Here is a 27,656-nt window from a genome sequence, read left to right on the forward strand (position 1 = left end):
AGATTTGAACTCAGGAAGAGGAGTCTTCCTGACTTCAAGCCCAGGAATCTATTTACTTTACCACCTAGAACAAATTCAAGCTAAAACATTTAATTAAAGTTTTCGAGAAAAGCAAGGAAGCTACATAAAAGATCCCATGGATAATGATGATGGATAATGATTAATATTAAACATATATGCATCATATGCTGTAGCATCCAAATTTTTGAAGGAAAAGGTTAATGAATAATGGGTAGAAATAGCAAAACTATAATAGTGGGGAAAGGTGTTTAACCTTTCCCTCTTAGAAAAATTCATATCTAATCACAAAAATAAATAGGAAAAGAAATCTGGGAGATGAATAGAATCTTAGATATGATAGACATCTGGAGATAATTGAATGGGAATAAAAGGAATAATCTTTTCTCAGTGGCATACAGTACCTTTTCTAAAATTGAGAGAGCATAAAAACTATATAGTTAAATGCAGAAAATTTGAAATATTAAATGCAACCTTTTCAACTGGATAATGCAATAAATATTACACTTAATAAAGGACCATAGTGACAGATTAAAAAGTAATTGGAGACTAAATAATCTTATCCTAAAGAATAAATGGGTTAAAGAACAAGTCATAGACACAATAAATATTTATGTTAAAGTGAATGATATATCAAATTTATGGGTTGGAACAAAAGCAGTAATCAAAGGAAAATTTATATATCTAAAATGTTACATCAATAAAATAGAGAAATAGCACATTAATGAATGAGGTATGCAATTTTTAAAATACTAGAAAAAAACTAAAAATCCATAATTAAGTACTAAATTGAAAATCTTAAAAATTAAAAGTGAGATTAATAAAATTGAATGTAAAAAAACCATTTAATAAATAAAAGTAGGAGATGAATATATAAAAAACAATAAAAATAGATAAACTATTGGCTAATATGACTTTTTTAAAAGAGAAGAAACCAAGTCACTAGTTGTTAGGATTACCAGGTGAGAACTCAGGTTGTCTGGACAGTGACAAGGTGAGAATTCAGGTTGTCTGGACAGTTCTCTGGCTCAGACCTTTGGTTCAGGCCTTTAAGGGGAGTTTACACCTTAGGAATTCTAGGAGGAGCAAGCTCATTGGTTGAAGTGGTTCTTCCCAGAAGTCCTTGCATTATCCCACGCCCATTCTCTGGGAGGATAAAAAGAGGCAACATTGGGCCTGGACAAGCAGTCTGGACTGGGGAAGGACAAGAGCTGGAGGAGATTCAGAGCTAGGATTCAGGAAGAAGAAGAGGCTGGCTGGAGGTTCCAGAAGCCTCCCAAGAAACCTGCTCATAGAGGAAAAGATTATACAGAAAAGAAACCTCCTCCCAGAGAAGGATTACAACTGAGAGACGATCAGAACATTACAACTAGTATTAAAAATGAAAAGGGTAAATATACCACCAGTGAAGATGAAATTAAAGCAATTATAATTTGCTCAATTGCATAATAATAAATTTAACACTTAAGTGAAATAGAATATTTACAAAAATATAAATTGCCCAGACTAACAGAAAAGTAAATAGAATATCTAAACTATTTTAGAAAAAAGAAATTGAATAGGCCATAAATAAAAAGCACCAAATGAATTTTATCAAACATTTAAATATAATTCCAATATTGAGTAAATTATCTGGAATAGCAGACAAAGAAGGAGTCCTACCAAACTCATTATATAAAACATATGGTACTGATACCTAAACCAGGAAGAGCAAAAACAGATTAAAAAAATTATAGGCAAATTTAATTAATGAATACTGATGCAAAAATTCTAAATACTAGCTAGGAGACTACATATATCAATTTATAAAAATGTAAAACAAAGATTATACATTGTACCCAAAAGGATATGCAGAGCTGACTCAATATAAAGAAAGTTAATAACAATTGATCATATCAATAATAAAAGCAATAAAAATAAAAACTTTTGGGAAAATACAATACTCATTATTATGAAAAACACTTGAAAGCATAAGCATAAATCAATTTTTTCTTAAAATGATAAGAAACATTTACTAATCAGTATTTTTCTATGCTCTGTAAGAAGATAGTAAAAGACATTTTATTTTAAATCACCACAAACAATATGAACATACATGACAGTACACCTGCCAAGATTAACCTAGGAACTATATGAACATACTTACAAAATAATTTTTCTACAAATAGATTTAAATAATTGGAGAAATATTAATTGCATGAATAGGCCAAGACAATATAATAAAAATGACAATTCTACCTAAATTAATCTACTTATTCAATGCCATCAAAATTAGATTACCAAAAAAATTATTTAATTGAGCTAAAAAAATTAGCAAAATTTATTTGGAAGAACAAAAAGTCAAGAATATCAAAAGAACTAATAGAAAAATATGTAAAGGAAGGAGATTTAACAATACCAGATCTTAAACTGTATTATAAAGCAGTAATTATCAAAACTATCTGGTACTGTCTAAGAAAGAATGGTGGATCTGTGGAATATTGGGAAACTTGGAAAGCAGTCTGGCAGAACCTAGGTACAGACCAATATTTTGTACCATTTACTAAGATCAAATTGCATACATGATCTAGACATAAAAAAGGCATAATAAGTAAATTCAAGGAACATGGACATGTTGGTTGTTGTCCTTCATTCTCAAAGAGAGCCAAATTGACATCACTATGATAGAATTAAGTTACAGTGTTCATGGGTATGGCTGGTCAGACCAATATTAATTTGAAATTCTCTACCAAAGACCAGGCACATATAGACCATATGAATGTTTTGGATGGACCCTCTAATTTTGTACATCTCATGTTTCTTTTGAGCTACTTCAATTCTACTTTGCTCATAGAACACAGCACCTTTTTCTGATGAGAACACACCATACTGAATGATGCTGTGTCAATGTCCCCCATGTTATGCCATCAATTCTAAAGTTCTTAAGAGAGATCTTGAAAGTGTCCTTGTATCACTTTTTCTGCCCACACACGAGTACTTGTCCAATCTAAATTCTCAGTTATAAGAGCTCTTTAAATGGGCTGCACCACAGCGCATCATTGAGGCCCGGAAGTAATTTCTGTGGATATCAGGACTGCCTTGTAGGTGGGATCCTGTCCATTTTGAGATAGCTTCATAATGGGTGACTCTCTTGCTGATTGGCTATGTGTGGGACCTCACAGGCCCTATGTAAGCCCACTGCAGGCAGCAGTTGCTCTCTTTAACCTGGTGCTCTTCACCCTGGCTCCCTAGCCTGGGTGGCCAAGCCAGATGGGTAGCCAAAAGAGGTAAGGATTTTGGTAGTGAACACGTGGGTCTTCTGACCAAGTGTTCACTCGGGAACCAACAAGTCAGGGCATCAGTCAGGGCATAATGTGAGTAGGTATAATAAAGGCTCTTAAGATTACACGTGGTTGTCCTTGAGTGTGCTACTGGTTATTAAGCTATAGATTCAAGAGATTGTGGCCAGAGACCTTTGAAGGCCTCAGAGGAGGCGAGCCGGGTAGAGTTCACACTGCAAAGGACAGTGGTCAAAGGTACTCTGTTGGGTCTAGGACAGACTAGTAATTGTAACTGCCAGGAGAGCACTCTACACTCAGTCTTTTTGGCAAGTATACATTTGGTATACTAACAGTGTGGCCAGTCCAACACACTTGTGCTCTTTGCAGTACTTTGACAGTAGAGTTCAAGAAAGGACTTCAGTGTCTGATATCTTCTCCTGTTAGATGATCTTCAGAGTCTTCCTAAGACAATTCAAATGGAAATGATTCAATTTCCTAGCATGGTGCTGGAAAACTGTCCAGGTTTCACAGATATTCAACAATGAAATCAGCACATTGGCTCTGTAGTCCTTCGGTAGTGAATCTAATATCTCTCCTATCCCATACTTTCCTTTGGAATCTCTCAAACACTGAGTTAGCTTTGGCAATGAATGTGTCAACCTCATTATCAATGTGTACGTTGATGGAAAGTATACTATGGTAAGTGAATTTATCCACAGCATAGAAAACTTATCTATTTGCTGTAACTAATGGTTCCATATATAGATGGTGTGGTGCTGGTTGATGGAGTACTTGTATTTTCTTGGTGCTAATCATTAAGCTGACATCAGGTGCTAAATTAGCACAAGCAGCAGAGAATCAAACCATACTTTGTTGCATCTCACCTTCAGAAGCTGCATCAAGTGGACACTCATATGCATACAAAAATCATGCCTCAATTCTTCCTCTACTTTATTTTTGTTTGTAGACTTTTCAAGTTGAAAATTTTACCATCAGTGTGGTAACTGATCTTCATGTCACATTCAACCTCACTGAAGATGTTTGACAACAATGAAAATATCATGCTAAAAATCATGGGAGCAAGTACACAGCCTTCTTTCATTCTACTTATGACTGGGAAAGTACAAGAGCATCATTTACTATCCAGAACCCAGGCAAACATGCCATCATGAAACTGACATACAATATTGGTGAACTTTTCCAGGCAGCCAACTATTGACATAATTTTTTGTAAGCCCTCACAACTAACAGCCTTGGTCAGATCTATACATGTAGTATACAGACTTTGTTCTGCTCTTGGCATTTTTCCTAGAATTGTCAGGCAGCAAATACCATATCTATTATTCCTTAGCCCCTTCTGAAGCACACTGGCTCTTAGGTAGATGACCATCTTCCAGGTGAAGGATCAATCTATTAAAGAGGACTCTGATGAATAAAGAAGAGATAGAGAGCATTATGAAATGTAAAACAGATAAATCTTAATTACATTAAAAACTTTTTGTACAAATAAAATCAATGTAACTAAGATTAGAAGAAAAGCAGAAATTTGGGAGCAATTTTTTATAGTTTCTTGGGTAAAGGTCTCATACTTCAAATATACAGAGAACTTTGTCAAATTTATAAGAATATAAGTCATTCCCCAACTGATCAACAGTCAAAGGCTATGATTGGGTAATTTTTGGAAGAAGGAATCAAAGCTATATAGTCATATAAAATGCTCTAAATTATTGCTGATTAGAAAAGTGCAAATTAAAATAACTTTGAGATACTATCTCATGCTTATAAGGTTTGCTAAAATGATAGAAGGAAATGACAAATATTAGAAGATATGTGGAAAAATTGGGATACATTGCTAGTATAACTATGTACTGAACCAACCATTTTCGAGAGCAATCTGAAATTATGCTCAAAGAGTTAAAAAATTATCTATACCCTCTTGCTGGAACTCCGTCTTCCCAGAAATCAGCAGGAGTCAGGCTAATCAAAAGTCTTCATTCTTAGTCTCTTGAAGTTGCAGTCAGGGGATTAGATCTAGTAATCTCCACACCACCTTCCTCTCTCTCCACCGCCAGGAGAATGCCTCAGTTTCCTCCTCCTACTCCACCCACACACGTCACTTCCCCTTCTTTGTCCCACCAATCAAGTCAGCACAGAATAGTTGGGAAGGGTCAACCTTCAAACATGTTAAAAGAGAATTGTCCAATTGGCAATTAGTCTCATGTGCTCCATTATCCAAGTACATTGCTCAGTTCTAGCCCTTTACATCTCCCACTTCCTTTTGTTTTGGAACACAGGTGGTTACGCCATCCCTGACTTTTCAGGGAGGTGAGAACCCCAAAAAGGAGGTGATCATGCCCCTCCTGACTTCTCAGAAAGGGAGATGAAAAGCACGAAAGGGAAGTGGGGATTTGCTAGCGGGTTTCTGGGTTGAAGGGTCTTATTAGAGACAAGTATGCACAAACCCATCAGCATGGGAGTTATTACACAAGCACATAGCAATAACACAGAGGCTTTTAGTGATAACTTTCCCCACAGTCAGTGCAGGCTCGATGAGGTGTAATAAACATGAATTGTACAAGCAAGTAGTGATATAACAAACAATATAAATCAACATGGTCTTGTAAAAGATTTCCAGAAGTCCTAGAAGGAGGCTATGTAAACATCAGTCACACATATGCCTTCTTCAGCAACCAAGAGATAGTCCAAAACCAGTCTATTGTCCATTGCTTCACGTGTTAGGGAATCCAATGATCCCCACAAGTTTTTGAAGTCTCACATCAGTCTTTTTATATGTTAGGGAATCCAATGATTCCTACAGGTTTTGGAAGTCCTGCAACAGTCTTATGATGCCTCAGAGAATCCAATGATTCCTGAGGATTTTCAAGTCCTACAATAGTCTTATGATGTCTCAGAGAATCCAATGATTCCTGAGGATTTTCAAGTCCAACAATTTTTGATGTCCATGAGTCAAACGCCATAACTGCCAGGTTCTTTCAGTGGTGGGCACAGTCAGCAACGGAACCACCCAATGTTTCTTGGGCCTTCTCCTTCGAATCAAGGGTCTGCTCCGTCTCTCTCCGATGGACAAGGCGAATATGGCTCGTTGGCACCCATCTGATTCCTTCTCCATCTGTGGATATACAAGCAAACTGTCTATTCATATCTTTTATAAGGCTCAGCTAAGTTAATGCTAGGCACTGAAAAGGCAAATCTTTTCATATCCTCCTTATCTAGAGGGATAGAATAGAAACAATCCTTAATGTCTATAACCCACAGAGGCCATTCTCTAGGCAACTGAGTAGGAGATGGAAGTCCAGGTTGAAGAGTTCCCATAGTTTCCATCTGTTCATTTACCTTTCTTAAATCAGTCAACATCCTCCATTTTCCAGATTTCTTTTTTACAACAAATACTGGGGAATTCCAAGGACTTAGAGAAAGTTCTAAGTGTCCTTGGTCAAGTTGTTCCTGTACTATGTCTAGTAAGGCCTGAATTTTATTGCTACCTAAGGGCCACTGTTCTAGCCACACTGGTGTATTAGTTTTCCATTGGATAGGAACAGGTGAAAGTGTTGGCAGGCCTTCAACAGCAGCCCTGCCTAAAAAACCGAAGTACTCATTTTTAACCCTAATTGTTGTAAAATGTCTCTTCCCCCAGATTGATGGGGACTTTTTCAACTATGAAAGGAGTAAAAACTCCTGTTTCACCTTCAAATATCCATCTTAAAGGCCTAGCACTAACTTCAGCTGCTAGTGATCCTCCTACCTCATGCATGTAGGTGTCTGCCTTATTCTTTGGCCAGTGACTTGGCCAGTTGGCACCTAATGACTGTGCGATCTGCACCTGTGTCCACCAGTCCTTCTAATGGTATGCCATTTATATAGATGGTGAGCATAGGTTGGTCAGCTGTCGCAGCTGCTGTCCAGTATATTCCTGGGTTTTGCTGCTTGGAGTCAGAATGTGAGTGACTGTCACCAGATTGCTTATTAGGGGTCTGTATCAATAAACCTGATGCTACTACTTCCCCTGGTTGATAAGTCACACATTGTCTACCTGTGTTAGTGACTGGGATATTATCTACACATTCCCCAGTTTCCCACATCAGTGTATGAATGAACACTGTCTTGTAAGTACTCTCAGGAGGTGAAATGGTCAAGCCTACTGTGCCTGGAGGCAAGGGATCCATAGGCTGGAGAGGAACAGATTTCACCTCTCCAGGGGGTATTTGTCCCAGCTGAATACAACTCTATCTTCCCTAATTGTAGTCCCTTTCTCCCATCATGTTGCTTCCTGGCTGATTGATTGTGTAATCCCTTTCTCCCATCAGATGGCTTCCTGGCTGATTGGTCATGCCCCAAATGTTTTTTGCCTGGGACCCTGGAGCTGGGCCCCTCATCCTGTTGCCCTGAATCAGGCTACACTCTGAGGCCCAATGGAGTCCTCTGTTGCATTTTGGACATGGGGTATTGGGTCTTGTTCTCCCACCCTGTTTTCTCACTCTGTCTCTGTGCCAACACTGAGCTTTCAGATGCCCTACTTTACCACATTGAAAGCATTGACAAGTCTCTCTGGAAGTCCCTTGCCAAAAGGGACCCTGTGTTCCCATGTTGGGATCTTGAGAAGTCTGCACCATAGCCTGGCTCTAAAAGGTATTTTTGCCCACTGTGGCACAGCGTCTTATGATCCCCTCTAAAGGAGCATCCCTATGTAGTCCTAGTATAATCCTTCTACAAACCTCATTGGCATTTTCTTTAGCAAGTTGCCTTACCAAAGTGTCTGTTACTATATTTTCACCATTAGTCTGTGTGACAGCTGTCTGCAAATGTGCCACAAAATCAGCAAAGGGTTCATTTGGTCCTTGTACAATTTTTGTGAAGGTCTCACCCTTACTGGGGAGAGAAGCCCATGCTTTGATAGCAGCAGCAGCAATTTGCTCAGCTGTTATGGAGTAATTAATCTGTACTGAAGCGTCTGCATAAGAACCTACACCTGTTAGTAGATCACAGGTGATTGAAGTATTAACTCCACTTTGACTATTTTGTTAGGCTTGAATCCTACAGAGCTCACTATATTCAGAAAACCACAAGTTTTGTCCAGGTTCTAAGCACACTCTTGCAATGGCTTTCCAGTCACTAGGGGTTAAGACTTCAGAAGCCAAATTCTGTAGTAACATCTTAACATAAGCTGGTGTAGCCCCATAGAGAGTGCAAGCTTTTTTCATGTCTTTGAGGATGTCCATATCAAAAGGAGTGTATCTTCTACTTTCTTGGCCTGCAGAATTATACTGTTGAATCACAGGAAAAATTTGAAGTTTGAAATCACTATCTATTTCTTTTCCATCTTGGGCCGCTTGAAAAATTGCTTTTTGTAATCTAGTTATAGAAGTTGGTAATTGCTGGGGAGGTGCTGATGGTATTACTGCCCCTCCCACTACTCCTCCTCCCTCCTTCCCTGAAGGTGGAGTTGATGTGGGCCTGTCAATAATCTGGTCTCTAGGCGGGGTTGAAGCTTCTTCAAGAGAATCAGAGTCATCACATCCTAATTCCTCATTTAAATCCCCTTGCCCTCCGGCAAGATCTTGAGATTGCTTATCTCCTATCTTTTTTTCCTCACACTTCCTCCTCTGTTCATTTTTAAAACTTTTTCTTCTCCTATAACTTGCTTGATAGTTTAAGTCTAATTGAACTACATTGTATATATAAACTACCTCTATGGAAATTGAATGAGGCCCATTTTTTGTGTGAAATTCCTTCAGTTGAAATTCCCAATAGCTTCCAGTTATCTACATTTAGTTTTTCTTTCTCTAAGAACCAAGGGGACGTGCGTTTTAATGCGCCCAAGAGTTTATCAATCTGTACACAGGTTACAAGTAAACTCTGCTTCTCAATTGTTTTAATTATACTCTCTATAGAACCACTCCTGGGTCGGGCTGGAGCTGGGGTTGGAGCAGGGGCTAGAGCTGGGTTGGCTAAGGTCAAGGGAATGTCTTTAGCTAACATCTGCCCCATTTCAGCTGTAAGAGATTGCTGGTTTAGCCCTCAACAAGGTAAGTTCCTTATTTGTCTATTAGAATACTCACCTAATCTCCTGGTCACTGGAGGACTTCAGTAGAGATAGGGTGCCTGGTCCATATGCTGGAACTCTGTCTTACCAAAAATCAGCCGGAGTCAGGATCCCCAAAAATCTTTATTCTTGGTCTCTTGAGGTCTCTGTCAGGGGATTAGATCTAGCAATCTCCACACCACCTTCCTCTCTCTCCACTGCCAGGAAAATGCCTCAATTTCCTCCTCCTCCACTCACACACGTCACTTCCCCTTCTTTGTCCCACCAATCAAGTCAGCACAGAACAGTTGGGGAGGGTCAACCTTCAAACATGTTAATAGAGAATTTTCCAATTGGCAATTAATCTCACATGCGCTATTATCCAAGTGCATTTGCTCAGTTCTAGCCCTTTACACTCTCTGACTCAGAAATACTACTATTAAGTCTATTTTCCAAGGAAAAAGGGAAAAGAACCTATAGCTCCTATTATAGATATAGATATATACATAGATATTATTCATATCCTTTGTGGTATCAGAGAATTGGAAATTGAGGGATGCCCATTAATTAGGGAATGGCTGAATAAGTTGTGTTATATGATTGGATTGTGATTGTGTAGTATATGATTGTGCTATGCACTTGGCAAAGCATCAGAAATGTAGTATGCTATAAGAAATAGTGTGCTCAGCTTATTCAGAAGGAATAAGAACAAGGAAAAATTTGCATGAAATAATGTGGAGTAAAACAAGCAGAAGCAAAACGTTGTATACAATAATAGCAACATTGTTCAAAGAATAAGTGAATGATGAAACTATTCTAATAGAATATTCAAATCAATTATAAAGGCCCTGTGAAGAAAGATAATATTCAGCTTTAGAGAAAATTAATATATGGAAACATATACATACATACATATATATATATATATATATATATATATATATATATATATATATAGTATGATTGTTTCACATATGTGGGGTGCATGCATGTTTATTTACACACATATACATCGTGTCAAATATTGAACTCATGTAGGGGTAGGAAAAAAGGTAGAAACAGCTTGGAACTCAAAAAATACTATATAAATAAATGCTTTTTAAAAGAGTGGGTATAACAAAATTATAGAATTCAAACGACTCAAATGAGGAGATATGAGAAAATACCCTGAAAGTGCCCATGTGGAGGAGGGAATTCCACAGTTGTTACACCTTGTATGTGTTTTCAGACTTTTCCGATATATCACTCAGTTTTAATGATGTTTTTTCCTCTCTAAAAAATTATTTTCTATTATATGGGATGACTTTCTAGGAATCAGTGGGGAGTAAGTGAAAAACTTAGAATAATATGATGATGAAAGAAAGAGAAGTTATATATAAAAAGTAAGGAAAAAAGAGGGAGAAAAAGCCATGTGCTAGGCACTGGGAATATTAAAGACAAAAAATACAATCCCTATTCTCAAAGAGCTTACCATTCTCTCAAGAAAAATAATATGTTTATATATGTACAATAATTACAAGGGAAAAAAGGAAGAAAAAAGGAAGGAAGGAAGGAAGGAAGGAAGGAAGGAAGGAAGGAAGGAAGGAAGGAAGGAAGGAAGGAAGGAAGGAAGGAAGGAAGGAAGGAAGGAAGGAAGGAAGGAAGGAAGGAAGGAAGGAAGGAAGGAAGGAAGGAAGGAAGGAAGGAAGGAAGGAAGGAAGAGAGAGAGAGAGAAAAAGAGAAGGAAGGAAGAATGAATTCATCAAAAAACATTGAGAAGGAACATTCAAAAGGTAGAAGAAGAGTGAATACCTAGAAAGGAAAGATTATTTAGAAAAAGGTGATCAAAAGTGACAAAGGTTATGTACAAGATCAAGAAGGAAGATTAAGAAAAAGGTTTTTAGATTTGACAATAAAGAGTGTTGACTGAAGAGAGTAGTTTCAATTGAATGATAAGATTCAAAGCCAGATTACATAGTTTATGTTTTTTTAATTATAGCTTGTTATTTACCAGATATATGCATGGGTAATTTTACAGCATTGAAAACTGTCAAACCTTTTATTCCAATTTTTCCTCTCCTCCCCCCCCCCACCTTCCTCAGATGGCAGGTTGAACAATACATGTTAAATATGTTAAAGTACATACAATGCAATATATGTATACATGTCCAAACAGTTATTTTGCTGTACAAAAAGAATTGGACTTTGAAATAGCCTGTGAAGGAAATCAGAAATTCAGGCAGACAAAAATAGAGGGATTGGGAATTCTATGTAGTGGTTCATAGTCATCTCCCAGAGTTCTTTCGCTGAGTGTAGCTGGTTCAATTCAGTACTGCTCTATTGGAACTGTTTTGGTTCATCTCATTGTTGAAGAGGGCCACATCCATCAGAATTGATCATCATATAGTATTGTTGTTGAAGTATATAATGATCTCCTGGTCCTGCTCATTTCACTCAGCATCAGTTCATGTCAGTCTCTCCAGGACTTTCTGAAAATCACCCTGTTGGTCGTTTCTTACAGAACAATAATATTCCATAATATTCATATATCACAATTTATTCGGCCATTCTACAATTGATGGGCATCCACTCAATTTCCAGTTTTTGGCCACCACAAAGAGGGCTGCCACAAACATTTTGTACATACACAGATTACATAGTTTAGAACTGAGTAAGAGCCTAAGAAATGGAGGTACCTAAGGTAGATAGCCCTTAAAAGTTTTAGCTGAGAGGGGAAGAAGAAATACCGAAGATAGCAGAAATAGTTGAATTAAGTGAGGGTTTCTTAAGTTTTGGGGGAAAAAACCAATCATATTTGTAAGTAGCAGGGAAGAAGTTAAGAGATAGGAGAAATTAAAGATTACACAGAGAATGGGAATATTAATAGAGACAATCTCCTGAAAAATGTAAAAAGGGCATGGAAAAAGGATGCATGAGTACAGGTTAGCTTTGGTAAGAAGGGTCATCTTTTTGAGTGGGCAAAGTGTATTGTTAAGTTAAGAAGAAAGAATGAAGAGGGAGATTTCAACAAATTCCCCCCATTAAAAAAAAGTAGTAAAAAGTGAGGTCATTAGCTGAGAGGTTAAGGAGAGTGCTGCAGAGGCATTGAGGAATGATGAAAAGGTTTGAAATAACTATTTTAGTGATTTAGATAGCAAATCATTTAGGAAAGTATAAAAAAAATTTCTCAATTTCAATGAAGACCCAGCTGAGATTAAGTAATATAAATTTGTAGTGAACCCAATCAGAACAGTTTCATAAATTTATCTCTGGCTCTGATGAGTAATTCATGAATAAAAGTTAAAAAAGGATAGTGGGAGGAATTCAAAGTTTGCACTTGGCAAGGTATCAGAGACTGGCAAGTTGGCAAAAGATTTTAATGTAAATGATAATGTAGGATGAAGATGATTTACAAGAGGTCAAGATAGGGAAAGTAGAGAAGTATAGTCAATATAAAGAATTGAGGGTTGTGTAGAAAAATTGGAGGTTGTAATAGGGATAAAGTACAAAATCAGGGGTTATAAGATGAATAAGAGATGGAATAATTAAAAAAAACTTATATAAAACAGTGTCAAACTCAAATAGAAAAATGCCACTAAGTCATACAAAAGAATCTCTTTGGAGTGCACAATAATATTAACATTATCTATGTTTATAGTTCTATAGGGCTGAAAGGTAGTGTAGTATATACATGGAGTGCCAGACCTGGAGTAAAAAGATTCATCTTCATGAATTCAAATCTAGCCTCAGCTGCTTACTAATTGTGTGACCCTGGAAAAATCACTTAACTCTGTTTATCTCAGTTTCTTCATCTGTAAAATGAACTGGAGAAAGAAATGGCAAACCACTCCAGTATCTTTGCCAAGAAACCCCCAAATGGAGTCATAAAACTTTAATATGTCTGAAACAACCAAATAATAACATGTTACAAAGTATTTTTGTTTGTCTTATTAGATATTTCAATTTATAGAATATAACCTGATTTGGGACCCACTTAAAGGTCTGCAGGCTACAATGTCATGTTTGACACCTAGGCTACAAAGGAATAAATTACTTACAGGAATGTTGCCCTTTCTCAGCTTCAACATCTTTTGGTAGCACAATCTCTATTCTCTTCATTATATTTTAGTTGCCCTCTTCTGCACATGATTCTGTTTTCTAGTGTATTTTCTAAACTGTAGCACCTAGAACTATTCATAATAACCCAGATGTTGCTTGACCAGGTTCTCTCCTTATATTGCACATCATACTCTCAACTGTTGTAGTTCATGTATGTTTCTCTTCATGGCCTCATTTAGGGTTTTCTTGGCAAAGAGTGATTAGTCTTTATCTTTGTTTGCACTCTATCCACTGTATCTGGTACTTGTCCAATACTTCTCAATATCATATGATCTCACTACAATTAGTATCTCATACAGACTCATATTGAACTGATTCTACATGGATTCTTAGCCATATCTCTTTCCCCATATTATGAATAAGAGATCTTTCTGCAATTTGACTCTTTCATCTGATATATTCCCTTTCTTATTACATGAGGAAATAAACATAAGCACTAAGAACTTCCCTGATTAGTTCTGGAAAACAAACAAACAAAAAACAGATTCAGAATGAATCTTTCATCTCATATGCCTGCTTAGAGCTGCAGTCTCTAAGTTTAGTATACTTATGATTTTAGTTACAGATAGGGAAAGAGTGGTAGAGATAATCTTGTAAATCATTGAAATATCCTCTCCTGAAGTAGTATTTAGTCTTATCATGCAAGCCCCATTTTGGTCTGCAGGGAATCCTGGGTTCTTAAGGGTCATTCCAACTGAAAACAGTCCAGAAAGTCCTGCCGAAAGAACCAGTAGCACATTGTAGACAGTAAGAGCAACACTGTACAATTATCTATGAGAGAGTTAGCTTTTCTCAAAAAAACAATAATCCAAGACAATTCCAATAAACTTGGGATGAAAAATGCTGTCTTAGGGAAAGGGTCAGAAAAAAGGAAGGGAGGGAGAAAAATTTGGAACTTAAAATCTTACCAAAATGAATGTCAAAAAATATCTTTACATGTAATTGAGAGGAAATACTATTAAATGAAAGCTTTTTCATGTAAAAAAGGAAGACTTTTAATATTTCAGAAACATCACTGAAAGATCAACCTTCTAGTGGCAAGGCACTTCATCTCTAGAGAATATTCATTAGCTATTTCTCATGTGTGAAATGCTTTCCTTCCTTATGTCCACTTCATGACTTCCCAGGATTCCAATAAGTCCTAGCTAAATTCTATCTTCTCTACAAGAAGTCCTTCCAAACTTCTCTTAATTCTAATGCTGCTGCTTTGTTGACTATCTCTTCTTTATCCTATCTATAGCTTGTTTGAATACAATTGTTTGGATATTGTCTCTTCTATAAGATTGTGGGAGTTCAATGAGAACAGGGATTGTTGTTTGTATGTCTTTGAAACTTTAGTACTGGGGACAGCTAGGTGGCGCAGTGGATAGAGCACCAGTCTTGAATTCAGGAGGACCCCAATTCTCAAATCTGGTCTCAGACACTTAACACTTCCTAGCTATGTGACCCTGGGCAAGTCACTTAACCCCAGCCTCAGGAAAAAAAAAAGAAAAAAGAAAAAAGAAACTTTAGCACTTAGCACAGTAGGTGCTTAATAAGTGTGTATTGATTGATGGGGGAAGGGAGAGCATAACTACCCACAAAAAATGATTTATTCATGTGCAGAGGAGTTGTCTGAATCTATAAAGAGAAGGCCTATTCCAAGGAAGTCATAAGCCTCCAGAGTATCATATTAATTTTTACACCATTACTTGATTACAAACATGGCAAAGTTTGAGATCACTCTCTTGGGCTATGTTTCACATTACACTATTTGACTAATGTTAAATTAAAAAAAAAACAAAACAGAATTTTTTTTTTCAAACTATTGTCTAACCATGCTTCTTTCATCTTGTTCTTCAGAAGTTATATAGGTAGAAAGTGTTAGAGATGGGATTTGAAACCAGATTTCAAGTATAGGATTTTACATTAAGCAGAGGCACAAAAAGATTAAGTGATTTGTTCAAGGTTACTTAGGTAGTAAATGTCAGAACTTGAGATTTAAACTAATGTTCTCTCACCCCCAAACTGACTCCTCTCTTTTTTTTTTCATCGAAACCCATACCAATAGTCAATTTAGTTAGACAAGTTTTGGTTCACCCCATCATAGTCTCCTTAATGAAGAAAAGTTACATATTTAAGTTGTTAATCTTGTAGAGCTATATTGCCATATACCATGTAAACTACAGATTTGAGTCATTAGCTAAATAATGGAGGTTGTAAAATATTGTCTCATTTACTTATCTTCATATTTTGAGTGAAAACACATTTTTTTTTCCTAAATCATTTTAATTATAGTTTTATTTCTTACACATTTGTTCTGAAGACACCGTACACGGAGTTGCCATCTCTCTCATCTCAATCCTAAACCTTAATCCTCTTTTGAATGTTCTTGTTCAAAATTCAATAAATAAATTCAAGAAATATATTAACCCAAATTTCAAGCCACCAGGAGGTACAAAAGAGGGGTCTATTGGGGTTTGGAGCCAGTCAGCCCAGTTTTGAGAACTTGATGAGAAGTCTTTGGAAATCAGCCCAATAATAGTTGAGACAAGGACTCATCCAGTAGCAATGCTGCATTTGGATGTTAGGGACTATGATAAGTAGAAATACACCAGTTACAGAATGTCCATGCATATTCCAAAGTCTCCCCAAGGTATTTCATAATACCTTGAGAGAATTATTTCATAAGTCTCTTAAGAAGATTCACTACAGAGGCAGCTAGATGGCATAATAGATAAAGTGTCAGGCCTGGCATAAGGAAGGCATCTCCCTGCATTCAAATATAGCTTCAGATTTCATGTGTGACTCAGTTTCCTCATCTGTAAAATGAGCTAGAAAAGGAAATGGCAAACCATTTCCATATCTTCGCCAAGAAAACCCCAAATGGGGTCATAAGTGAACAGTAAAACAGAAATGAACAACAGATTCTTCACTTAGTTCTTCATCACTTCATTTTACCCAAGATTCTCTGGAATCATCTCTTTTGTCATTTCTGAAATAATATTTATTAAAATTCATACACCATATTTAACAGTTAGTAAACTAATATTTATTAATTACTGTTTTCAATGGAGTGCCCTAAGGGCTGTAAATACCAAGAAAGGCAAAGTTCCCGCTCACAAGGAGCTCACAGTCTAATGAGGGAGAGAAAAATGGAAACAATTATCTCAAAACAAGATACATACAGGATAAATTTGGGATGATCTCAGAGGGTGCATAATAAAAATTGAAGAAGAATGGGGGAAAAAAGCTTATTGTAAAAGGTATTACTTCAGCTGAGAGAATCGATGGAATCAAAAGAAACTTGAAGCAGAAATGAGAAGTACTCCAGATATGGGGGATAGAAAGTGAAAATCCTGGGAGATGGAATGTCATGTGCCATGTGCCATGTGCCATGTGTCATTGAACCACAGAATATATAGAGTGACTAAGATGTAAGAAGTCTTGAAAGGTTAAGTGGGGGCCTTCTCAGGGAATTTAGCCATAATAGGGAAGAGAGGTAAAGGATAATAGCTAGTGGGGATGGATGGAACAAGTGAGTTTTGAGGATGGAAAAGACAGTGTGAAAATTAATGAAAGAATAGGAATGATAAAGGAGCAATCTATTTTAAAAGATGGGGTAAAAGTGGGAGAAAGGCCAAGAAATAGATAAAAAAAAAAGGGACAATGGTAAAAAGTCTTTCAGTGATGTGAGAGCAGAAGAAAGATAGGAGATCAAGTTTCTGTCTCAAGAGTCCTGCCAAGCAGAATAGTTTTATGCATCCTTCTAGCTTGATGATTTTTACTCAGGGAATTGACTGGGTTTCCAAAGCAAAAACAGGTTAATAAAAGAACCTTATTAATCAATGCATGTTAAGAGTAGCTTTCCCTTCTTCCTTGCTTTATAACAGATAACTGCAAACACTTATAATATCAGGAAAGGGTTAAACAAAGGACATGGCCAAGACTCATTAGAATTCCTTACAAGAGTATTTTTGGAGGACCAACATGCTGAAATCCCTCTCGTGAGTATAAATATGGGGCAGGAGAGAAAGACAGTGAGCCAGGCATAAAACTGTTAGAGGAAGAAAGGAGAGTGTCCTTGAGATTTACAGTACCAAAATCCTTATCAAACAATAAATATGGATTGAATGAACTTCAAAGAAGGAAAAATTACTTAGTGAAGATGGGAGAATGATAATCTAAAAGTGGGAATAGGGAGCAAAGAATAATTCAACTCTTCCACTTTGATCAAATGTCAAGTATGAGTGAAATGGAACTGGAATGGGTAACCAGAAGCTGTATCATCAAGATGGAGCCAGATCTCAGTGAGTTCAAAAAGACAGTAAAAAAAATTTAAGATCAAATTTAGTTTTTCTCTATAGAGCAAGCATTCCAGAGAAGGCAATGGAAGGATTGGATAGTTTTCAAATTGGAGAAGGGGTGGAGGGAGGCAATTGTGTTGAAGAGGATAGGAATAAAGGGACAGTCAGTGGGAAATGGATACTCGGGCATAAATATTGATAACCCCCAGGGGTTCAGAATTACTGGGTTGAAGTATTAAGGAATAGAAATTTGTTAACCATTCAAGAAAATGTTGAAATAAGTTATAATTGTTCACAGGGATTCATTCTTAGGAAGAACAAGTTTATCCCAGGCAAACACCTTCTCTAGCTCACAGTTCCATAGAATTTATCTTGCCCTACCTCTGTCACTTCCAAGCACATAACTTGTTCAGCCATTTCCCAACTATTTTAGTTCTTTTGTTTTCCTTTTTCCTCCCTTTTTAATCCCCTATTAAGATCTTGTATTTTGTTCATGATTATTCCCTCCCAAGTATTAACTGCCCTCTTACCCCAACTGTCTTATTTGTTTGTCTGAGTCTGATATATTTCTACACCAAATTGTGTGCATGTGCTTGACATTTGACTTTTGTCCATTTCATATAAGAATAAGATCCATCTGATGTTCACTCCTCCAACACCTTCTTCCATGTTTGTTCATTATTTTCAAGTACTACAGTTTTGATAAATAGTAAAATCCACTTCCTTCTCCCTTCTTTCTATATTAACATATTCCCTATGGAATAGACCCCATTAAGTGCTTTTGTTACTTCCAGTGTGGGCATTTGACCACAGGGAACAGACAAACAGGATGCAGAAAGTTTGGGTTATGCTAAAGTGTTTCAAAATCTGGAGTCTCAGAAGAGCTTTTTGGTTTCAAAGTTTTGATGAGTCCCCAAGCAATGGTTGAAGAATAACAGCCTCCCTGTCCCCCAGGAAAGAACCATTGCCTTATATTCCCCATTACAAGCTACCCCCACTGACCAACCAGTTTGATGATACCATCTGGTTTTGTATGCTTTTATAAGAAATTAGTTTGGCCTCTTCGTAGTTCTTACTTATCAAACTTGCAATCTTACTATACCTATATCCTCCTTTCTCCTTTTTGTGTCTTGGAACAGAATCAATCAACTTACTCCTCCAGGAGATCTGTATTCTTTGAATTCCATTATACTTCTTTAGCAACATTAAAATTCTAAAGGAGCACATTTCTTTTCTCTATATCAGAATGTTAGCACTATATCATCATATAGTTTTTTCCAGTTACTCAAATAAATTTGCTTTCCTAGGTTTCTCTGTATTTTTGTGTTTATATTTCAGAGTACCTACTCAGCTCTAATCTTTTATTTTTCAGAAGTGCTTATTTACTATTGCAATAAAGCTCTGTCATAATAGAAATTCTGAGAGAAAAAGTTCTGAGCACAATCCATTTATTAGTAAGGACAGTGATTGCCAATAAATGGGATCAATGGACTCTCTCAATGACCAAGTGAAGAATAACAGGATCTTTTATTGTGATTAATAAGATGACAGAGCAAAAATCTCCAGCACCATAGGGGTATCTTCTTCTGATTGGATAGACATTTCAAGTAAGAAGTAGGGCTTGGCTCTTCATCATATCACAGGGAGATGAGATCCTGAGATCACTTCTCAGGTGATAGAAGTAATCTTCAAGTGATTACTCTTCAAGTGATGGAAGTTCTTCAATATTTGAGTGTTTTGTCATTTCCTTCTCCACCTCATTTTACAGATGAGGAAACAAACAGGGTTAAATGATTTGGCTAGTAAATATCTGAGGCCAGATTTGAATTTAAAATGAGTCTTTTTGACTCCAACTCTGGCATTCTATGCACTGTACCACCTAGCTGTCCTTATGAGAATTGCAACAACAGTTTTAATTTGACAAGACTGACGTTTAGTAAAATGGTTTAGATGGATGAGATTTACCTTTAGGTTATTTAGATTTCTCTGGAAACTAGGTGATAAGTCAAATTACAAGTTTAAGGGTATAAATCAAAATGTAAGATTGTAGTTACAAGTTATAAGAGTGGAATTGTGACCCAATTGACCTAAGGTTACCTGAGTAAACTTTCAAGAATAAAGAACATGAAGAGGAAATGTTAAGTCTAGCTTGACAAGTCTTAACAAAATTGAATAAGAAATCAGTTTTTAATTTCAATCTCTTGTAGGATTATACAAAGCTTTGTAGGATATAATCTATGTATGATCTTTTGGAATATTGTATTCAAAGATTACTTTGTGTTAGTAGAAGCTGCCAGGTCTTAAGCAATTATTTGGTGCTTCCTTTGCTTTTTTAATGGATGCTTGCAATATTTTTTCTTGGATATGGGAAGCTTCCGATTTTGACTGACATTCTTAGAATCTTTTTTGGAAATCTTCCCATCTTTACTTTATCCATTGGTTCTAATACACCTGGAAAGTTTCACTTATTATTTCTTGAAATATAGTGCCCAAGGTTTTTTTTTTGTTTGTTTGTTTTTTGGTTTTTTTTTTTTAAATCATGGTTTTCAGGGAGTCCAGATCAAATCATCTTCTCCTTGACTTACTTTTCTGAGTCATTTGTTTCTGATACCAGGTCATGCCTTTTCTTTTATTTTTTCACCTCACTCTTGATTTTGTTTTTACTATTTCTTGCTCTCTCTTGGAATCACTGATTTTTGCTTGGGCTATTTCTAGTGTCAAGATTTTAGGAGCCACCCAGCAAACAAGTTGTGTCCTGAGTTTGTGCTTTTTCTTTGGATATTTGGCAAAATCATGTAATTATTGTATTGCTTTAACTAGAACTATGTGTTTTCTGATCTCAGACAACCACTAGATAAATCCTCACATGCTGGTCATGAAGTTCTGCTATGAATCAAACTTCTTGTTGATGCTATTACCTCTTATTGTCAGGGCTACAGCTCACTGCATAGACATTTGGCATAAATATTAAGATCTTGCCACACTTCTGTGGGTCTGCCCCCACTAGGCATGGGCCTGCTTATGTATTCTTTGTGGAAGTCCTTTTCCTCACTTTGAAATTAAAGTTCTCTTTGATTCCTGACTCTCCCTGTCTCTAGCTTGCTCTGTTTGTCTCAGGCCATCCCCAGGTTAGAGGCCAGCTTGGTCTAGTTGACACTAGTTTTTAGGAAGTTAATTTCTTCTTGAAGTTTTCCCACTTTTTCTTGTAAACTCTGTATTTTCTTCAAGTTTTTCATCCAGAGATTCATTTCATTTTTTTGGTCTCTCCATTTCTTCTAAGTAATCCTTGTGGAAATCCATTTTTCTTTTGAATCTCTGCTGACAGTTCTTATTTAAATTCAAGAAAATGTGTGGATTACAATAAGGACCTGGGATCTCCGGAAACAAGGAACTCTGGAATGAGAATTGCTTACAAAGCAATAAAGAGATTAAGTAACTGGCTGAGTCAGAGGCTGGACTTGAACCCTAGTTCGCCTGACTTAGAGGTCATTCTTTGCTCCATTACATCTCTGATTAAAAGATATATATATATATATCTCTTTTAATATTATTCCAATATATTCCATATTTTTTTTATAATATTATTTTAATTTTAATTTAATATTTTAATATTAAATATTATAATATTTAATATTATTCCAATATTCCAATCCCCATTCATTTTATTAGCATTTCTGGTACATTAAAAGGAAGAGATCAAAACTTTTGGTACAATTTTATTTATGTTACGAACTGGGGATTTTACGATTATGTAAGATGCTTGATTTCCCAGCCAGAGTGTAGGAAGGGCCGTTCCCTCCACGGGTAAAGGGGTAGTTCCTGCAGGAATGGGACACTGGTACCCGGGCCCAGCTCGCGGTGGCTCACGTGAGCCCGGAGCTCCCCGGCGGGGGACAGACGCCCCAGCAATAATCGGACCCCTCCCTAGTTTTGCAATAACTGGGTTATGCTGAAAATACCGGACTATTTACTCAATTAGAAGCAAATATCAATTGATCCAACAAAGGACAGCCTCCCACAGGAGAAGAAACAAAAGCCGGCGCCCACAGCTCGAGGCTGCGGCCGCCCCGATGGAGCTCTGCAGGCGGCGGCGCGGGAGCCTCGGGGCTGCGATGTCCTCCAGGGGCCGCTCTCCCTCTCAGCTCCACGCCGGGAAGCCCCCGCCCGGGCCCTGGCCGCGCCTCCTGCCCGGGCTCCTCCTCTTCCCGTCCTACTCCCATCCCCGCCAGCCTCGGAGGCTAACCCAAACACTCCCGGTTCCTGCCGCGGGCGCCCCGCTCTGCCCTCGCCAGCCCCCGGGTCCCCTGTCGGGCCCTTCCCTCTCCCCCGCAGCCGAGCTCCCTCCCCTTCCCCAGCCGCCCGGCGCCCCCCGCCCAGCTGCCGGCCCCCAGAGTCCGCGGCTGCTGCCAGAGCGATGCTGCTGCTGGCGGCCGCCTTCATCGTAGCGTTCGTGCTGCTGCTCTACATGGTCTCTCCGCTCATCAGCCCCAAGCCCCTCGCCCTGCCCGGGGCCCATGTAGTGGTGAGTGGCCAGAGCCGCCGGGGACGGGACGGGGCTGGGGGAGAGGGGATGTCCTGACCCGCGCCGCATCCATGCTGCGCGGAGACCTGCCTCCTGTTGCTTCCTTTCCCCGGCTTCCTTCCTGGCTAATCTCCCGCTCCTTCGCCCGCGGCCGCGGAGGCTCCTGCTGGTAATTCTCCCGGGCAGCGATTCCTTCCTAGCTCTCGTCTAATCCTCTTGCTTTCTTTCCCCGCCCCCTTCCCTAGGCGGCTGCCTTTCCCCGTTCCAGACGAGTTTCTCCCTCCCTTCCCAATGACCGAGCGTTCTCCAGGTGCCCCGAGGTAGCCGCCCCTACCCCCATCTGTTGCATCCCCAAATACCAGGAAGACCTTTTGTGACCGCCTCAGAAAAGCCCTGGGAGAGAGAAGGGACAGGGCTCGGGCTCCCGTTTGGGATATCATCCTCATCCTTCCGGGTGCGCCAGCATCTGCTGCCAGGCCCTGGCAGGGATGGAAAGGAGGGCCATTCGGAAGGTCACCTGACGCAGTCGGCCGGCTTAGGCTGGGCGAGACTGGTGAAGGACCGGGAGATTTGGTTTGCACCCTCCCTCACCTGAAACAGACCCGAGAGTGATACGGTGTCCAATAGGTTCTCTACTCTACACATAGTGCACGTCTATTCCAGTAGCCCCTGGCAGGAGGAGGGGCCGTTGTGAGGAGGAGCTGGGGTTTGGTAGTAGAGACCGGAGCAGGAGGGCCAGGGAAACCTGTGATTGTCTCTCTGGAGATAAAGCAGAATACCTTGTCTTTTTGCAATGCTTTTACCTCTAAGTGCTTGGTAGACAGTGCCATCCTTGAAGCAACTAGGGGAAGAGATATTTTTATCTCAGTTTTACTGATGAGTCAGCTAAAGCCCAGAGAGATGTGGAACAATTTCACCCAAGACATGCTGTGGACACCTGGGTCTGTAACTCAATCGCTTTTGAACTTTTTGGGCCGGGGCTTTTGTCCTTTACACTCCAGCAGGCCTGCTCTGAAGAAGAGGCCCGATTAGCTAACTAATGTGTGTTGAATTGAGAAGGATTCTCGAAAGCCTGACCCACAGAAGGCAGGGCTGAGTGAGGTAGCTGAGAATCCGGTGGACCTTCTCTCTTGTAACAGAAGCAGTGGGTATCTTGGAAGTGACTCACCATGGCTTTTTCCTGGGGGAAAAATCCTCCCCAAACACCACTGAGTGCCTGTGCTGGCTACGGTTGCTTCTTTTAACCCCTCTCTCTTACATAATATATTCCCTGTTGTCTTCACCGTTATTCTCCTACTTTGGTGCACCAAAAGTGTCTCTGATATGGAATATGATTATGATTTTGGCTTTTTCCAAAAAAGGCTAAATGTCATCCACATGGCCCATTACAAATGAAGGGGAGGGTTGTTATTTGTTTTATCTTTATTTGGTGGACTTAACATTCCCACCTTTATTAAGGGTGACTGATATCACCTCACAACATCTATATGGCATTTTATAGGTCCTTGACATCTACTTTCTCATTTATATAGCATAATAGCCTGTGACAGTTTGAAAGAGGGGAATAAAGAGAGGAGAACCTGAATTATGAATAAGGAGGGTCATGAAGGAGGATTTAGGAGGAAGACTGGAAATAGTAATATCTTCAAACTATCCAGATAAGGTTTGCAAGTGACTTCCCTTGGCTGGAAGATTATTATAAAACACTACTTTTGTCTATATTTGTAATTAGGGCAAGAGTTAGTGAGAGGCAAAGTTCATTTCTTTACATGTCTTCTCATAAAACTCCATTTATTTTCAACCAGTGCTGTGTTTAGAAAGGGAAATAAAAGGATAGAAATAACAAAAAAATTCAAAATTCTGACCATTCAGCTTTTAAAGAAGACATGCTTTAGAAGCAAGTTTTTAAAAGTTGTATTCTCTTTTAAGTTTTTCCACTTTTAATCATACTTTGTTAGATCCATCAACTCAGTATTATTTCCTCCAGATTATAACCTATCCTTGCCTTTTCATCTTTTTTTTTTTCTTGCCTTTTCATCTTAATGAGTTTTTATCTGATTCCTTCTACAAATCTTCTGTAGACTATGTTATAAGGCAAAGACACTGGATTTGCAAGTCAGAAGACACCTAGATTAAAATTCCATCTCTCATACTTAAGTCTTAACCTCTCTGGACTCCAATCAACTTTCCAAAGTAGAGGTATTATTGATTTTCTGAGGGAGTTTACATGTGGCCATCAGTGAAATCACCAGCTTCAATTCCCCCCCCCCCAAAGTGCTTATAGTGTTGTAGCAAATGAAATATAATGTGTATACAGTATTTTGCAACCCTTAAAATGATGGTAAATGTCAGCTATTTTTGTTTATCCTAATTTAGTATTTTCAAGAACTTTTCATTGCCCAGACATCTTTATTTAACTATAGATGGTCATTGGAGAATTATTGTGACCGATGAACTAACTATTCACAATCTCAGCCAGGCCTGCTGTCAGAATACATGTAGTATGTCACTGGTTCTATTCTCAAAGCTTTTCTTCTTTGGTAGGGTTTCTAGGGATAGCTAGGTGGAGCAGTGGATAGAATGGTAGGCCTCAAATTAGGAGGACTAAGTTCAAATCCATCTTCAGACATTTACTAGCTGGGTGATCCTGGTCAAGCCACTTCATCCCCTTTCTTCATTCGTCAAATGATTTGAAAAAGGAAATGGCAAACTACTCCAATATTTTTGCCAAGAAAATTCCAAATGGGTTCATGAAGAGTTGGACACAACTGGACAATAAGGGCCTTCTAGAGTTTGTGCTTTGCTGACGTAGCCTTCTGAAACTTAGGATTCATTCCAGACCTGGAATCCACTAAAGAACATCAGAAGGGCGCTGTATACTAAGTTAGAAAAGTCAACACTGTTTCTTGTTTTTAGTGATTTAAAGGACTTCAGCTATAAACTTAACTACTTTCCTTAAAATTGTCTGGACTGTAGCCCACACATTAGGCAATATATTCTCTGATATTTGCTGTGAAAGAAATAGAGAATATGTTGCCTAATGTATTTTTTTGTAATCATTCCATATGAACAAATCTGTGGAGTTTGAGAATTCAGGGAACATAATACAAGAATATAAAAAACAATGCACATGCTAATTCACCTGAGGTTACTATCAATATGTAAGATTGTTTTAGGTAAGAAACTGAAAGCAAAATTGCCCCTGTGAGATTTTCTGTAAAGGGACAAGACAAGAGAAGATTAGTATTAGTTTCTTGCATTCATGGTAGTATTCCTCATAATTATTTACTTAGCCATTCCCATAATAGTCCTTATTACTCTTTTTTTTTTTTTTTTCTCATTTTAAAAATGGTAAAATTGAGGCCCAAGAGGAACTCTTGAGATTTGTTTAAAGACATACCAATTAATCATAGCCTGCAAATGTTAGGAAACCTCTAAAGCTCCCTCTTAAGAAAGAATTAGAAAATAAGAGGTGTGATTCCAATCTCTAAAAGACATTCCACCAACCATACCTTTCATCAGAATTTTTTTTTCTCTAGACATTGAATGTGAGAGCTCAAAGGGTCCTTAGAAACCTTGTCTGTTTGTCTCTCTTTTAACAGAATCCAGTCAGCCAACCAGCCTTTCTAATTGCCCTTAAAAAAAGCAAAAATTGGACAGAAAAGAATGAGTAATCTTTTAAAAATCTTACAGTTGAGTATAATGGTGAGGGAGAGATTTTTTTAAAGTAGGTTAAAATGTTGCTTTTAACTGTCTGTCACCTGTGCTCAGTGCAACTAAAGCTGACATCATCTTTTTTTTTCTTTCAATTCAGGCAATAGTGTAATTGCAATTTTTTTTTAACCCAGTGTGAAAAGTTTCCTCTTTAATTTATAAATTTAAAGCAACATAGTCAAGGTTATACTTTTTTTAAAATGTGGCTTTTGTTTGTATGTAACTTTGACTTCTGAATATATTCCTCTCCATTTCCAAATGCAAGCATTACATTTATAAGAATGTCATATGAAACAGCACATGCATTATTATCATTATTATTATTTTTATATTTTAAAATCATTTCCAAAAGGAAAAAGCAGTTCAGGAATCTAATAGCATGTACAGTGTTGTATACCCATACTCTGCCCTCCACCTCTGCAGAGAAGAAAAGGAGGTACATTTAAAAATTTTTTTTCAAGACCCATATGGATTATGGTAATTACATAGCATTTAATTTCCCCTTTTTGGTTCTCCACTTTTACTTAATTATACCAGGGTCAAAGTGGATAAAATGCCAGGGCTGGAGTCTGGAAGATTGATCTCCTCAGTACAAAGCTAGCCTCAGGCACTTATTGTTTGTATGACCATGAGCAAGTCACTTCACCCGGCTTGCTTCAGTTTCCTCATCTGTTAAATAAGCTGGAGGAGAAAATGACAAACCTCTCCAGTATCTTTGCCAAGAAAATACCAAACGAAGTCTAGAAGAATCAACACTACTCTGAATTATCCAACAACTACAATATTGTTTTCCTGGTTCTGTTTACTTCTCACTTCACCTGTAAAAATGACTCTAAGTATCTATCTTGAATTAGATTTGTGTTAAGAAAGAGTTAATCTGGTTAAGAAAGAGTTAATCTGTATGCTGAAATTTCTTGGAGTCATTTTTGAACCTGCCCACTCTGGTGGTGCAATTCTACCTTATTTAATAGAGAACACTAACTGAGACTTGTTGAAGACCTTAGTTTTAAAAAGTCAGGTCTCTCTAGATGCAATAGAATAGAATGTATTCCATCTAGAACCATCTCCAGTCATCCTGAACTATGTCTGGCCATTGGACCCCCAACAGCCCTGGAGGGGAAAATGAGGCAGTTGTCCCTGCACAACCCTCCTTCACTTAAATCTAATTCATTTACATATCATGGCATCACCTCCCTGATGTCATGGTCAATCCTCAAGAATGAAGGACAAATAACAACAACTTTATTTAATGGAGAACTCTATACTCATAGAAAACAAACTTTACTTTTGTATGATGCTTTACCCTTTGCAAAGTTCTTTCCCATATCTTCTCATTTTGAGCCTTGCCATAACCTTGTGAGGCAGTAACTGGAGCTGTAATTCTAGTTTGGTGAAAACAAAAGTGCTTTTACAGTCAGGGGATTTGAGTTCAAATTCCAGCTCTAAAAATTACTGGGCATCCTCCGAAGAGCTTTTGTTTATGAGTCTTATCTATCAATATTTACTATGTTAGAAATGAAAATATTATTTTGAAAATAGTTTTGACCTCATAGACCTCTTCAATGAGTCTCAGGGAACCAAAAGTGTTCCCAGACTCTGCTTTGAAAACTACTGATTTATTGATCTTGTAGCATAATGGAAAGAAATCTGAACTTGTTAAGGAGTCAGGAACCTAGTATTCCAGTTACCTTCTTAACTAATTAGCTGTATGAATTTGT

General features: G+C 37.9%; 1 protein-coding gene across 1 annotated transcript in view; it reads left to right on the forward strand.

Annotated features, from left to right (window-relative positions):
- The first annotated feature begins 21,917 nt into the window (after positions 1 to 21,917).
- Positions 21,918 to 27,656, forward strand: part of KDSR (3-ketodihydrosphingosine reductase) — a 53,821-nt gene continuing 48,082 nt past the window's right edge. The window contains exon 1 of the mRNA XM_074279027.1: positions 21,918 to 22,224. Within this exon, the coding sequence (XP_074135128.1) occupies positions 22,117 to 22,224 (108 nt within the window). The 5' untranslated portion in view covers positions 21,918 to 22,116. The remainder of the gene's footprint in view (positions 22,225 to 27,656) is intronic.

The sequence above is a fragment of the Sminthopsis crassicaudata genome, chromosome 1 (genome assembly GCF_048593235.1).
Source record: "Sminthopsis crassicaudata isolate SCR6 chromosome 1, ASM4859323v1, whole genome shotgun sequence".
Taxonomy (NCBI): Eukaryota; Metazoa; Chordata; class Mammalia; order Dasyuromorphia; family Dasyuridae; genus Sminthopsis; species Sminthopsis crassicaudata.